Source organism: Bufo gargarizans, chromosome 2 (assembly GCF_014858855.1).
Source record: "Bufo gargarizans isolate SCDJY-AF-19 chromosome 2, ASM1485885v1, whole genome shotgun sequence".
Lineage (NCBI taxonomy): Eukaryota > Metazoa > Chordata > Amphibia > Anura > Bufonidae > Bufo > Bufo gargarizans.
The window spans coordinates 246,972,740-246,988,968 of NC_058081.1; the positions used below are offsets into that span (position 1 = coordinate 246,972,740).

The 16,229-nt window shown below is 43.6% G+C and overlaps 1 protein-coding gene across 1 annotated transcript in view; it reads right to left on the minus strand.

Moving 5' to 3' along the window:
* Positions 1-16,229, minus strand: part of LOC122925815 (chloride anion exchanger-like) — a 92,560-nt gene that overhangs the window by 62,014 nt on the left and 14,317 nt on the right. Inside the window, exons 2-8 of the mRNA XM_044277171.1 lie at positions 13,501-13,640; positions 11,033-11,143; positions 10,770-10,939; positions 10,365-10,529; positions 2,031-2,183; positions 1,171-1,253; positions 33-180 (exon numbers count right to left, since the gene is read on the minus strand). Coding sequence (XP_044133106.1) covers positions 33-180; positions 1,171-1,253; positions 2,031-2,183; positions 10,365-10,529; positions 10,770-10,939; positions 11,033-11,143; positions 13,501-13,640 — 970 coding nt within the window. The remainder of the gene's footprint in view (positions 1-32; positions 181-1,170; positions 1,254-2,030; positions 2,184-10,364; positions 10,530-10,769; positions 10,940-11,032; positions 11,144-13,500; positions 13,641-16,229) is intronic.

The following is a 16,229-nucleotide window of genomic DNA, read 5'->3' on the forward strand; positions in this document are numbered from 1 at the left end:
AGTTGATTTTGTACAAGGCAAACTCTTCTTACCTGGTTCCCGTTGATAGTGTAATTATGCTTGATGGCATAGACCTTAGCAACCGAAAAGGCGACAGCAAATCCAACAATTGCAATGGAGAAAGAATTAGCAATGCTAGCTTGAAAAACAGATATGCTTGGTGCAACAGGAGCCTGGTATCTATGTAAAAATCATATGAATGCTTATTGGAAATGGAACATTTAGTTAAAAAAAAGGAAACTAGGATTATTGGAAACATTAAAAAATGCACCTTTATAACATTACATAATTTGAGTTTTTTCTTAAATTACCAAAGCATAGGGTGCCTGGTAAAATAATTTAAAAAATTTACTTTACCTTCCTGTGCCCGCTCCGATCCAGCACCACTACTGTCCTGGGCTACAGCTGGTGATGTTTCATATATCACTGCAGCCAATCACTGGCCTTAATGATGTACGGCGCACAATTGTTGAGGCCAGTGATTGGCTGCCGTGGTATACAGGACAATACATCACTGGCTGCAGTCTGGGGAAGAGAACAAAGCAGCGGCACTGGAGGCAGAAAAGTAATGTAACTTTTTTTACTTATTTTTACCAGGCTTCCAACCTAACAACCCCTTTAACTTTAAATCACTTAAGAATTCTATGTCTACACGCATTGGAATTGTTGCAGTTTTTTCATCCAGATTTGCCGCCAGAAAATCCACAGTGCTTTGAAATTCATAGGGTGAAATCTGCTGGAATTTGTGGTTTCATGTAGCTATAGAGGTTTACATATGCCAAAGGGTAGGGATTTTGTAGGCCAAAGTGTCCTTGGGAACTCTCAGAAACTTCTGTACTGAAGGTACTTTTTGAGGTCATACTTAAAGGGCATCTGTCAGCAGATTTGTAGCTATGAAACAGTCTGATCTGTTACATCTGCACTTGGCAGCTGAAGACATCTGTTTTGGTCTCATGTTCATATGTGCTCGCATTGCTGAGAAAATGAAATTAACGATGTTGCCGTTACTCCTAGACTCTCATCTCTCTGCAACTTCTGTGCCCTCTGTACTTTGATTGACAGGGCCAGGCAGTATAAACATAATCCCCTGATCAGATACTTATCCCCTATCCTAAAGATAGGAGATAAGTTCTTATGGTGGAAAACCTCTTTAACACATGAAATACTTACCCTCTTTGTATAGGTCCTACAATATTTACGTTATATCTGTCTTTGAAATTAAATGCGTAGGACACTCCTGCAGCAATTATTGTCTGCAAGTAAAAAGGAAAAGGAGCTTTTATATGAGACCTACTGCCGTAAACACTCAATATAATGCATGGTGAAATTACAAACATTCATATTTTATGCAGCCAAAAAACTTTAAAATGTATTTAGATTAAACAAAAAATTATATGTACTTATTGTATAGCTTTATTACATAACTTTATTAACTTTTGAGCTTGCTTTGTTTAGCAGTGGTCAAAGTTTGTTGTTGCATGACAGTCTGGTTGCTTAGTCTGAGCCTTTCTCTGTCTTCTAACGACTGTGAAGGGGCGGTCCAGACTACACAGCCAGACTACAGTGCATAAACTAACACATTTCTGTACTGACAAGTAATTAAAGCTGCAGGACTGGGTTTACCAGCCATTCAGTAAAGGTGGATTCAAATATAATGTTTTAGAAAAAATGCTGTGTTTTTGTAGCTTTTTTCCCGGCTTTTGCCCCAGCATTTTTTCTTCAGCCAGATGTAAGCTGAAATATATAACACAATACTAACAATGCATTTTTGCAGTTTCTTTTTTCATTTCTGGTATTTTCATGGGTCAGTGATTTTTTTTTTTTCCAAGTTAAACATTTTCAGGAGTTTTCAAATACACTTGTATTAAAACACATGGAATTTATGGTCATTTTACAATTTAAAAAGCCTCAAAAAACTATGGTAAATGCAAAGGAAGCCTCCAAGCCATACTTAAACTGAAACTGCATTTGAGATGTTAGGCATATTCCTGTGTTTTATGTCAATCATTTTATATGGTTACAGTACTCACCATTATGATTTCTATAGGAATCGGCACTGGCAGCTTTGACTTATAGCGGTTGTTAAGTTCTTTCACAATGTACACACAGATCATCACAATAATTGCTATAATAAGATCAGCAACAATGGTTTTCGTTATTTGAGTAAATATACTCTCCAGTACCTAAATAAATATGAAATCATTTAATAACTGGTAGAGGGAAAGAACCCGAAAGTAAAACACAGTAAAATGTTTATAGTTTTTTTTTAGGTTTGCTTTAAACTATGAGAACAAGTACAGCAAATATGGAATAGTAAATTGTAAGCCAATAGTTAAAAAGGTTGTCTGGGCTACAGATGTTGATGACCTATCCTCAGGGTAGGTCATCATCAATATCAGATCCATGAGGATTTACTTGAATGGGAGCTGAGCTGCAGTACGCGGGCAGGCCACTCCCCAGTGTACGGAGCCATCTGCTTCCAGCTCTGCACACTGTATAGTATCTGGCACTACGGCTGCCGGAAACAGTTGATCATGGTTGTGCCAGGTGTTGGAACCCTACCGATCTGATACTGATATCCTAAAGATAGGTCAATATCCGTAGCCCTGATAACTCCATTAAATTACACCACATGAAGTATGAAGAATCATGTAAGGTCTTATGTATATGGCACAACTGTCTCAGTCGCTTCTTTCTAGGTACTCAGAGTACTCTGTATGGTGACCCTGTATGGCACTATATTACAGGGAATAATTGCCCCTATATACAATGCGTTTAGGGGAGAATAGCTCTGCAATATGGGATCTGATTCTGTCATATGAAATCAGAGTTATAATAAGATACAGCAAAGCCCCATATACAGTCAGGTCCATAAATATTGGGACATCAACGCAATTGTAACATTTTTGGCTCTATACACCACCACAATGGATTTGAAATTAAACAAACAAGATGTGCTTTAACTGCAGACTGTCAGCTTTAATTTGAGTGTATTTACGTCCAAATCAGGTGAATGGTGTAGGAATTACAACAGTTTGCATATGTGCCTCCTACTTGTTAAGGAATCAAAAGTAATGGGACAATTGGCTTCTCAAATGTTCCATGGCCAGGTGTGTGTTATTCCCTCATTATCCCAATTACAATGAGCAGATAAAAGGTCCAGAGTTCATTTCAAGTGTGCTGTTTGAATTTGGAATCTGTTGCTGTCAACTCTCAAGATGAGATCCAAAGAGCTGTCACTATCAGTGAAGCAAGCCATCATTAGGCTGAAAAAACAAAACAACCCCATCAGAGAGATAGCAAGAACATTAGGCATGGCCAAAACAACAGTTTGGAACATTCTTAAAAAGAAGGAACGCACTGGTGAGCTCAGCAACACCAAAAGACCTGGAATACCACGGAAAACAACTGTGGTGGATGACCGAAGAATTCTTTCCCTGGTGAAGAAAACACACTTCACAACAGTTGGCCAGATCAAGAACACTCTCCAGGAGGTAGGTGTCATGGAACCATGAACCAGACGTACAACAAGAGATAAGTGGAAATAAGAAGGCTTTATTGAAAATCAAGCTGTGGCAAAAGTCCAAACGGATGGCTAAACCGAAGCAGGGTCTTGCGAAGCCAGAGGTCAGGAACCAGAAGGGTAGTCAGACGAAGCCTGGATCAGGAACCAGCAGGGTAGTCAGACGAAGCCTGGATCAGGAACCAGCAGGGTAGTCAGACGAAGCCAGGATCAGGAACCAGAAGCAGCAGCAGTCTTAGAAGCATGTGAACACAGGAGGACCAAGCAAGGAACTGAAGCCACAGACCTCCTATATATATGAGCTAGGCATCCAGCTCCTCCCAGTGGGAAGGAGAAGCCGCAGGGTGGGAGGCTACAAGAAACCCAGAAACCAAGATGGCCGCCAGCACATGTCAAACGAAGGAGAACAGCAAGAAGGTAAGACCATGACAGTACCTCCCCCTCAAGGGCCCCTCCTCCGCGGAGTAAAGAACGGTTTCTGAGGGAAGCGTTCGTGGAAGGCTCGGAGCAAGGCAGGAGCATGGACATCTGCGGAGGGAACCCAGGAACGCTCCTCTGGACCATAACCACGCCAATGGACCAAAAACTGCACCCGACCGCGGACCAGGCGTGAGTCCAGGATATTGCTCACCTCATACTCCTCACGATTGCCCACTTGGACCGGACGAGGCCGAGGAACCGAGGAAGTGAAACGATTACACACCAGTGGCTTCAACAGGGAGACATGAAACACGTTGGAGATCCGCATGCCAGGAGGAAGCGCAAGGGCATAGGCTACCGGGTTTACCCTGCGAAGCACTCGGAAGGGACCAACAAAACGCGGTCTCCGACCTGGTAGGAAGGAGCGGGCGCTCGTCTGCGATCAGCCTGGAGTCTCTGGCGCTGCGCAGAGACCTCAAGGGACCTCTGGATCTGTACCCAAGAAGCACGTAGGACGGAAAGGTGATCCTCCACAGCCGGAATATCCTGGGGAGAGAATACCTCCGGTAACACGGCAGGTTGGAACCCATAATTGGCCATGAAGGGAGACGTCCCAGAGGAAGAGTTCACCGCCGTGTTCCTGGCAAACTCAGCCCAAGGCAGGAGGTCAACCCAATTGTCTTGGTGATCGGAGACATAGCAACGAAGGAATTGCTCCAAGGCCTGATTGGATCGTTCTGCGGCCCCATTGGACTGAGGGTGGTAGGCCGAGGAGAAAGAGAGATGAATCCCCAACTGGGAGCAAAAGGCGCGCCAGAACCTGGACACAAACTGACTCCCCTGATCCGACACAATCTCCTTGGGCAAACCGTGCAACCGGAAGACCTCCCTGGCAAAAATCGAGGCCAACTCTTGTGCAGAGGGTAACTTCTTGAGAGGAACACAGTGGCACATTTTGGAAAACCGATCCACAATCATGAGAATGACCGTATGGCCTCGGGATGCAGGGAGGTCCACAATGAAATCCATCCCCAGGTGTGACCATGGACGCTCCCCGGTGGCTATGGGTTGCAAAAGGCCCAACGGAAGGTGCCGAGGGGACTTACTCTGGGCACAAACGGAGCATGCCGCTACATATGCGGCGATGTCGGAGCGTAGAGAAGGCCACCAGAACAGACGTGAAACAGCCCAGGACAGCTGATTCTTTCCAGGATGCCCCGCGGCCTTGGAGTTATGGTAGGTTCGCAACAACCGAGTGCGCAACTCCTCAGGCACAAAACATCTGCCGTTGGGTCTCCCAGAGGGAGCACCAGATTGAGCCGCCAAAATCTGCTCACCCAGGGGAGAGGTCAGGCTGGTGCGAATAGCGGCCAGGATCTGATTCGGAGGTATGACCGAAGTCGGAATCGACTCCTCCCCGGACAGCTCGGAGTACTGCCGTGATAAGGCATCCACTCTGATGTTCTTGGAACCGGGTAGGTAGGAGACCACGTAATTAAAACGTGACAAGAACAGAGCCCATCTGGCCTGACGTGGTGTCAATCTCTTGGCCTCAGAGAGGTAGGTCAGATTCTTGTGGTCCGTCAGGATGAGAACCGGAACCACCGAGCCCTCGAGCAAGTGCCTCCATTCTTTAAGGGCCTGCACGATGGCCAATAACTCCCTGTCACCAATCTGATAGTTGCACTCCGCGGAAGACAGTTTCCGGGAGTAAAACCCACAAGGAAGCAGAGGACCCTCTGGTGTTCTACGCTGAGACAGAAGGGCGCCTACTCCCGTCTCAGACGCGTCCACCTCGAGGACAAAAGGCAACCCAGGGTTGGGATGCGACAGAATCGGAGCCGACACAAAGGCGGACTTTAGAGCCTCAAAAGCTCGGATGGCCTCGAGCGGCCAGACCTGGGGATTACTGCCCTTCCTGGTCAGATCCGTGAGAGGCTTGGCTAGCATGGAAAAGTCCCTGATGAACTTCCGATAATAATTGGCGAAGCCCAAAAAGCGCTGCAGGGCACGAAGACCACTGGGCTGGGGCCACTGTAAGACAGCCGAAACCTTCTCAGGATCCATGGAGAACCCCTCAGCGGAAATGATGTAACCTAAGAAGGTTACCTGGGATCGGTGAAATTCGCATTTCTCAAGCTTACCGAACAGCTTGTTCTCTCGTAACCGTTGCAACACTCGTCTGACATCCAGAATGTGGGCCTCCATGGATTCAGAATATACCAAGATGTCATCCAAATAGACCACCACACACTGCTGCAACAGGTCACGGAAAACATCGTTGATGAATTCCTGGAAGACTGCGGGCGCATTGCACAACCCAAAGGGCATAACCAAGGATTCATAATGACCGGTCCTGGTGTTAAACGCGGTCTTCCACTCATCGCCCGCCCTGATCCTTACCAGGTTATATGCCGCCCTCAGGTCGAGTTTGGTAAAGACCGTGGCCCATTTGAGGCGATCGAACAGCTCGGAAATCAAGGGTATCGGGTAAGCGTTCTTGATCGTGATGCGATTGAGACCCCTGTAATCGATGCAAGGCCTCAACTCACCGCCCTTCTTTTTCACAAAGAAAAATCCAGCCCCTGCCGGGGACGAGGATTTGCGAATGTGTCCGCGTGAAAGCGCCTCCCTCACGTACTCCTCCATGGCCTCATTCTCCGCTACCGACAGTGGATAGACTTTGCCACGAGGAGGAACGGCACCTGATTGTAACTCTATGGCACAATCGTATGGGCGGTGCGGAGGTAGGGCAACCGCACGCACCTTATCGAATACATCCCGGTACTCCTCGTATTCAGGAGGCAACAGGGAGTCCGAGGGAGTACACAGCAACTTGACAGGCCCATGAATGCAACTAGCCCCACACTGCTGTGACCACGAGAGGATCTCGGCCGATCTCCAATCGAAAGTCGGATTATGCTTCTGGAGCCAGGGGTACCCCAAGACCACCGAGTAGTGTGGAGACGAAATAACCTGGAGACAGACCGACTCTCTGTGAACGGCACCAATGGCCATCCCCACTGGAAGGGTCTCCTGAGTCACGTGTGGCGGCAGAAGGGGTCTGCCGTCTATCGCCTCAAGAGCCAGTGGGGAACCTCGAGGCTGCAGAGGAATGGAATTGGCGGCAGCGAACACACTATCAATGAACAAACCACCAGCACCAGAGTCCACCAACGCCTGGGTCGTCACCGAGCCCCCGACCCAGGAGAGGACAACAGTAATCAGTGGTTTGTCAACACGGGAAACCGGGGACGAGGAGACTCCACCCAAGATCTGCCCCCGACAGGATCTCAGGTGCGAGCGTTTCCCGGACGATTCGGGCATGCCAACCGAAAATGCCCACCGAGACCACAGTACATGCATCGGCCCTCGCGTCTCCGGAGTACCCTCTCCCCCTCGGACAGGCGAGCAAACCCCAGCTGCATGGGTTCACCCCCAGACAAGTCATCCCCAGGAGGCGTGGGAGGAGAGGGAGGCACGGGTGGGACAGCAAACGTAGGCGCCAATCTGTTAGAAGACCTCCGCAGGCTCTCCTTAAAGGAAGGTCTCTCCCTGAGTCTGGTGTCAATCAAAATCAGGAAAGAAATAAGGGACTCGAGCTCCACTGGTAGGTCCTTAGCTGCAACCTCATCCTTCAAGGCATCCGAGAGACCATGAGAGAAAGCAGCGACCAGAGCCTCATTATTCCAGCCCACCTCTGCTGCCAGGGTACGAAACTCAATGGCGTATTCAGCTACGGATCGTGAACCCTGTCTGATGGACATAAGGAGCTTCGCAGCAGAGGCAGCACGAGCCGGCACATCGAATACCTTCCGAAGAGAAGCAACAAAACCGGAAAACTCGGCAACCACCGGATTGTTGTTCTCCCATAAAGGGCTGGCCCAGGCCAAGGCCTTGTCCGAGAGCAGCGAGATCAAGAAGCCCACCTTTGATCTCTCAGTAGGAAAGGCATGTGGCAGCAACTCGAAATAAATGCCCACCTGGTTAAGGAAACCTCGGCACTGAGTTGGCTCTCCCCCAAAGCGCTGTGGAAGGGGGGCAGAACCGGTCATACCCCGAAACACCGCAGGCGCAGCAACAGGTGTCGGGGTAGACTCTGGCGCAACAACCGGAGCGGCAGTAGGAGCGGGCCCAGGAGCGACAACCGACCCATCGGCAACGGAAGCTAAATGAGCCGTGCGTTCAAGCAGGGTTTGCAACGCCACAGCGAACCGACCCAACAGGTGATCCTGCTGATCAAGTCTGGCAACCAGCGTAGGTAGCGAGGATGGCCCTGTACCGTCAGAATTCATGGCTTGGTCCTAATGTCATGGAACCATGAACCAGACGTACAACAAGAGATAAGTGGAAATAAGAAGGCTTTATTGAAAATCAAGCTGTGGCAAAAGTCCAAACGGATGGCTAAACCGAAGCAGGGTCTTGCGAAGCCAGAGGTCAGGAACCAGAAGGGTAGTCAGACGAAGCCTGGATCAGGAACCAGCAGGGTAGTCAGACGAAGCCTGGATCAGGAACCAGCAGGGTAGTCAGACGAAGCCAGGATCAGGAACCAGAAGCAGCAGCAGTCTTAGAAGCATGTGAACACAGGAGGACCAAGCAAGGAACTGAAGCCACAGACCTCCTATATATATGAGCTAGGCATCCAGCTCCTCCCAGTGGGAAGGAGAAGCCGCAGGGTGGGAGGCTACAAGAAACCCAGAAACCAAGATGGCCGCCAGCACATGTCAAACGAAGGAGAACAGCAAGAAGGTAAGACCATGACAGTAGGTGTATGTGTGTCAAAGTCAACAATCAAGAGAAAACTTCACCAGAGTGAATACAGAGGGATCACCACAAGATGTAAACTATTGGTGAGCCTCAAAAACAGGAAGGCCACGATTAGAGTTTAAAGGAGCTGCTCATGATCCTAAGCATACCACCTCATCAGTAAAGCATGGTGGTGGTAGTAGTGTCATGGCGTGGGCATGTATGGCTGCTAATGGAACTGGTTCTCTTGTATTTATTGATGTGACTGCTGACATAAGCAGCAGGATGAATTCTGAGGTGTTTCGGGCCATATTATCTGCTCATATTTAGCCAAATGCTTCAGAACTCATTGGACGGCGCTTCACAGTGCAGATGGACAATGACCCAAAGCATACTGCAAAAGCAACCAAAGAGTTTTTTAAGGGAAAGAAGTGGAATGTTATGCAATGGCCAAGTCAATCACCTGACCTGAATCCGATTGAGCATGCATTTCACTTGCTGAAGACAAAACTGAAGGGAAAATGTCCCAAGAACAAGCAGGAACTGAAGACAGTTGCAGTAGAGGCCTGGCAGAGCATCACCAGGGATGAAACCCAGCATCTGGTGATGTCTGTGCGTTCCAGACTTCAGGCTGTAATTGACTGCAAAGGATTTGCAACCAAGTATTAAAAAGTGAAAGTTTGATTTATGATTATTATTCTGTCCGATTACATTTGGTCCCTTAACAAGTGGGAGGCCCATATGCAAACTGTTGTAATTTCTGCACCGTTTACCTGATTTGGATGTAAATACCCTCAAATTAAAGCTGACAGTCTGCAGTTAAAGCAGATCTTGTTCGTTTTATTTCAAATCCATTGTGGTGGTGTATGGAGCCAAAAATGTTAGAATTGTGTTGATGTCCCAATATTTATGGACCTGACTGTATGTAATATTATAGCTCAGTACAAGTCAAAATGTCAACCTGTTTTTATAGAAAAATAGTAGACATCCTAGTGTTAATTCTTATGAATGTGCTATTTTACTATGTAGCTGTGAGTGAAGAAGGTGCATTACTTAAAGAGTTTTTCCCACTTTGTAACTCATTACTACACTGCAAAGAGTGGAACCCACTCAGCATGACCATATATTACATGGTTTCCCATTCATTCCAATAGGCATACAATACCAGATTTAGAGCATATGCACACAAATATATTTTTTTTCCGCGTCCGTTCTGTTTTTTTTGTGGCACATATGCGGAACCATTTACTTAAATGGGGCCGTGTGCATTACATGTCTGTATGGCCATTCCGCAAAAGAATAGAACATGTCCTATTATTGTCCACATTATAGACAAGGATAGGACTGTTTTATTAGGGGCCGGCTGTTCCGTTTCTCAAAATACGAAATGCACACAGCCAGCATTTGTGTTTTGCAGATCCACAATTTACAGACCGCAAAACAACAACGGTCGTGTGCATAAACCCTTATTCTGCTGGGGTGATTGCACGAGAACCGTACAGCTGTCTATATCTAATCACATCATTGTGGAAGATTTTAGATGCTGAACACATCAGAAATCAAATGATCACCACAGATGATCACCATAAACAGATAAGATTAATCCTTAAAAATGAGTTTTCCATGTTCCTTACAAACAAACTGATAATAGAAGAGCACTACATAAGCAACTTACATAAAAATTTGAAAGTGGCCCACTATAGGAACTGACTTTAAGACCAAAAATGTATTTCAGTTGTGATATAACAACTTCAATGGCAGCAGCAGTTGTGAAGCCATTTATCAAGGGCTCTGATAAATAGATAACAATAAATCCAACTCGAAGAAGTCCCAAAGCCAACTAGAAAAAAAAAATGTTAATAGCATTTCAATGGACTTCGATAAATACAAATATCCCAATTGTTACATTACATTTTGCAAATAAATCAGATTTTTGAAATTTCGGATCTGACACAGTTACTGGATGATTCATATATATCCATGTGCAAAGGGGCATCTTCATGGTACCACAATGCTATGCGCATGGATAAACACATGTATAAAATGACTTTCTAAAATAATTTATATGAGTTAAACAGACCTGAATAATTCCAACTAAAAAAGTCAGGGATGCTGCCACAATTATACGTTGATCATTTATCAAATCTTCATTAGTAGAATTAGTAACAGTAGAATTTCCACTACTTGCAGTATCAGGAACAAGATTAGCTACCACTGAGCCCACCATTAGGCTTACAACAGGGAAAGGACCTACAAAAGATATTAGTATATTAAAAAAAAAATCCTAACAATTCCTAAGCCTCTAGAATGTTTTATTAAAGTTACTTCAAATCTACAACTTACCAGCTGAAATATGTTTGGAAGTCCCCAAGAAAAAATAGACCACAACTGGGAAGAAGGAAGTATATAACCCATAGCCAGGAGACACATTGGCCAGGAGAGCATAAGCCAGACCTGAAATATACAATAATTTTTCAAGCAAAACATTTTCTCATTGCACAAAGCATACAAGTGAATAGAGCACTTCAAATGAAAAGAAAACATTTTCAATAGGGTTCCTTTACATTGACCGGTGCACAGGCGATGATCAGAAATTAACTATTTGTTCCCGATTGTTGCCATTGCTGCATTTATCTGCAGCAATCATCCCATTTGTTTGAGGATGAACACTTGCTGCTCTGATTGTTCATCCTATGCAGATTCATTGTTTCTGTGCAGTAGTAGATCCTGGTTTAACCAGGACGATGTTGCTACCCACGAGCAATGATTTTAGGTGGCACATAAAAGATGTGATCACTCGATGAACAAATGTTTTACTCGTTCATCAGGTGATCAGCAGCACCTTTAGACAAGACAGTTATTGGGAATGAGTATTTGTATGAACATTTGTCCTCAATAACTGTCCAGGTTCTTGGCCCATGTAAAATGGTCTTTAGGATAGTCCATCAATACATTACCAGAGGGGGTTTGACCCATGCCCTCTTACCTATCAAGGGTAAGGAGGAGCTGCAGTACTCCAGTAAGTGCCGTGACATGGAGGGTCTGTAGAAGCACTCCACCACATTTGGTTGTACCTGGTAGTGTAGCTCTCTGGAGTGCTGCCCGTTTTGCTGATTAGTGGGGGGATCAGGGTTAGATTGTCCCCTAACACACATTGATAGCCTATCCTTCTTTTTTTTTTTAAGAAAATCTAAGTGAGCTTATAATGAAAATGTAGCAGAACTGAAATTTTACATTAAATGGTTTACTTTTTGGACATTGCTAAATCAGCTATTACAAGTTGTCTGTATGAAGGTGATACTCTCATCACTTCCTGTAACTTCCTGAGAAGACAGATTCGGGAGCAAACTAATATTAGGATTGATAATATCAAAAACTTAGTTGAAAAACTTAAAAAAAATGACGAATTTAGGATATGGCAGGAACGTCTTTGCAAAAGTTTGGACAAACTTGAGCAAGAGATAATGGAGATGAAAATGAAAAAAACAAAGATATGGGAGAGCCACTGACATTTGTAGGTGCGAAACAAAAAAAAAATAATAATAATTAAAACCCTTTAATTTAACCTTCCCCAACGAGACACACATACAATTTGAGGAACAAACAGGATTTACTGGAATGGGAACACAGGGATCCCCAATACACACCCCCTGTAGTACACAACTATTACCAGGAGCACAACAAGTCACCTATGATGACACTGGGACAATTCAACAGGAGACCAAGATACCATCTCCATTTCCTCTTGAGCTCGTCCTGTTTGTTCATAGGTTTACATGTCTTATATGATTCTCATACGATTTTACTTTCTTTTCTGGGTTGCGCTAATGGCTAGGCCCAAATACTTCCTAGAATCTATTTATTGACCTTGAGACAGGTAACAAGTGGTGTTCGTCTCGCACAGCTGTGGGACGCCTCGGCGTGTGGGTTATCAGTACCGCACCACATTTACCGAACTTTGTTTGAATTTAACTATTGCTGTGAATCCTTTTGACTGGCAGGTTTTTTCAGTATCTATCTGTGCACATTTATGGTGTTTCATATGCATCAGTCCATTTGAAGTTTTATTAACTTTAGTCATCGTTCCCAGGACGTTTATTCTCTTAGGAAATATGCTCCCAAGCATAAGCACTTTATATAGAGTACATTTCCAACTGGAGTTTCATTATCCGGGTTTTTATTTTTAGTTTTGTTTTTATTTTTTATTGTATTGCATTCTGATGTTTATTAAATGTTGTTATTAAATGTTTTTATTAATTATTTTCGTTCCATATAGCCGTATGTGAGTGCTCGGACTATACTATACTTTATATACCTGCTTCCTGTACTTGTATCTCATCCATATATATATTGAAAGGTCACCCTGCGCATAATTGTAGAAGTGGAGTGCAGTAGCACCTTGGTAATAGCAAGACCCAATTTTCAAAAATTCAAAAATTCAAACATCAGGAAGGAGATGGAAGCAGCATCTCCTTGATGAATCCATATTTCTACCAATTGCAACATTTCAGCTAAACATAGGAGCTGCTTCAGAAATGGCTTGGTGATGAGCTGAAATTGAAAAACTTGCACAAAAACCAAACCCCAATTCTGTCCTAAAGTGTTATAAGTTACTAATAACTTGTATATTCAAGTGAATACATATACAGATCCATATGTTCAGTCTAATCAGGAAAAAATTAGGGAACTAAATTGGCAACAACGAATGATTATGATACTCTGTTGACTAGCACATATGATGAGTATTATTTCTATGCATATCTTTGTAAAGACATTTTTGTGGATATTTCTTGTTACGCTTGGGAACTGACCTTGCAGCACAGCAACAAGCCCTGTAGTAACTCCAGAAATTATATCACTGAGAATCCATTCCTTAAATCGGTAGTTAGGAAGCCATGAAACAATAGGGATAAAAGATAGCGCAATTCTTTTTGCTTTCTTTGAGGAACAACTGCAATTAAAACACAGACCTGTTATGTTCACATGGAATGTGATGAAGATCTAAATATCATCTAGACAAACAGAAAAAAGTTTGAAATGTTAAAATGATCCTACATAAGATCTGTGATGGACATGTAAATTTCTAAAATTATATTTTCAGCACACTTTAATCAACCCAATGTGAATAAGTCTCCGGTGCCATCTAAAATAGGTTATACATTTGATAACTGTGTAGCAAGTGAATTCATTTAATTGATGCAATGGCATGAAGAAGCGCTATAAATACAGTTGAGTCCTAAGTATTTCACAAGACACTTAAAGAGGACATGCCATATCCTCACAGAAGTGCAACTTTCTGTAAACATTTACAGCCGCATTATTGCTGACTAGTGATGAGCAACAGGGGCAATATTCGAATTCGCGAATTCATGATCTCCAGGCATTATTTTCTTGATTGCGAAAATTTGCATACAAATTTTTGCATACAAATTTGCATGAACTTGTATTTTCCCAAAAATCGAATATTCGCAATTCCGAGTATATTTAGCGATATTCTAAATATTCGCAAATTCTCAAAGTGCCGATATTCGCAATTAAAATTCGCAATTCGAATATTCGTGATCAACACTAGAGGATAGAAGAAAAGGCAATGAAAAAGCAGTCAGCACATATGTAGTTTACCACAACAATTTCTGAAACCAATTACCCTGCCTGCAATTAATTTTTTTTATTTTTTTTTATTAGCAAATGTAATCAATCAAAAAGTTATCATGTATCTGTGCAGAGGTAACTTATTGCACATGGAATTACTCATAGAGAATGCTATTTGTCCAGTCAGAGTTAAACCCAGAAGAGTAATTTTTGCTGTGCAAGTCTTTCCGGTTGCTGCAAGAAGAATGGCATCACCTGGAGACAAGACTACCTAAAGACTCGAGTAGATCCAACGGTTTGTATTGTGAGGGCACAGGGGCCCCTTATTCACGTTATATTCACAGAAGATAAAACACTTGACACAAACTGGCTAGCTAACTACAGTATAACAAAATTACACCAAAGCCGCACTAGAGCCAGCCCTTCGTGCAGGGAATTGATTGACTTTTGGGTTAAAACACAGCTAGAATAGATAAAAAAAACACCCAAATGAGTAAATAAAATACATAGATGCGAATGTGGGAAAAAGTCAGCTCATTCAGTAGTCGAGGAAGGCAGAGAGGTAGAGAACTGTTCACTGAGGAATGGAGATAAATGAGGATATGTGGGATGTAGTGAGGAATGATACATGACTATCAGCGTTGCTTTGAGTATAGCAATGTGAAGAAACAATGTAGCAAAAGCTGCTGGAGAGGTGGTAAGTATTGTAGGTTGGCAGGCAATAGGGGTCTGATGTGGATGACCGCATGGCACATGCACACAGAAGGCTACTAACAGCAGGTATCTGCCAGAGCGTAAGTCTCATGCATGTGCATGTAGGAGATGGATTAATATAATGGAAAGAAAAACAGATATGATGAAGCACAGAGAAATGATGGGATAAATACTATGGATAATATAAAACAAATAGTGAATGAGTTGTTGTGTGTGAATGAAAGAGATAGCAGCGAATAATTGGCAATAAGATTGGTGTGGTGGGATTAACTGATCCGATGCAGATGGGAAAAAAGGAGGCAGTGGTGAGAATAAACTGAGATGACTTAATCAGTGGATAAGAAGAGGTGTATTGGATGACTGCAGCTGAAAAGGATACTATCAAAAATATACTGAAAAAAGAAATATAAAGACATGATAACATGATAATCATTGTATGTACAACATCTATAAAAGAAATTATGAGATATATACAGTATACATATACTCTGGATGACTAGCGAAATGTCTTGAAGGTAAAAAGTCCCATTGCTTTGATGTATTACTACTGATATAAATACTGTATACAAAATAAAAATAATGAAATACCGTAATGATTAATATTGTGCAAAGTGGTAATATGAAACTTAGACAATACAGGTAGCTAATGGATCTAGAAATGACTGTCAAGGCTTTCATCTTACTCATATGGCTGGAAGCATTGTAACTGATAAAAACAATACATTTTTCTGGTAAAGAGTTCATTTTTTATTTATTTATTGGCATAATGGTAAAACAGAAAGTAGCATATGGTGGATATTCCTGATTTTACCTGCATTAGGGATGAGCGAACTCGAACTGTATAGTTCGGGTTCGTACCGAATTTTGGGGTGTCCGTGACACGGACCCGAACCCGGACATTTTCGTAAAAGTCCGGGTTCGGGTTCGGTGTTCGTCGCTTTCTTGGCGCTTTTGTGACGCTTTCTTGGCGCTTTTTGAAAGGCTGCAAAGCAGCCAATCAACAAGCGTCATACTACTTGCCCCAAGAGGCCGTCACAGCCATGCCTACTATTGGCATGGCTGTGATTGGCCAGAGCACCATGTGACCCAGCCTCTATTTAAGCTGGAGTCACATAGCGCCGCCCGTCACTCTACTCTGATTAGCGTAGGGAGAGGTTGCGGATGCGACAGTAGGGCGAGATTAGGCAGATTAACTCCTCCAAAGGACTTCACTTGATTAATCGATCGATCTGCA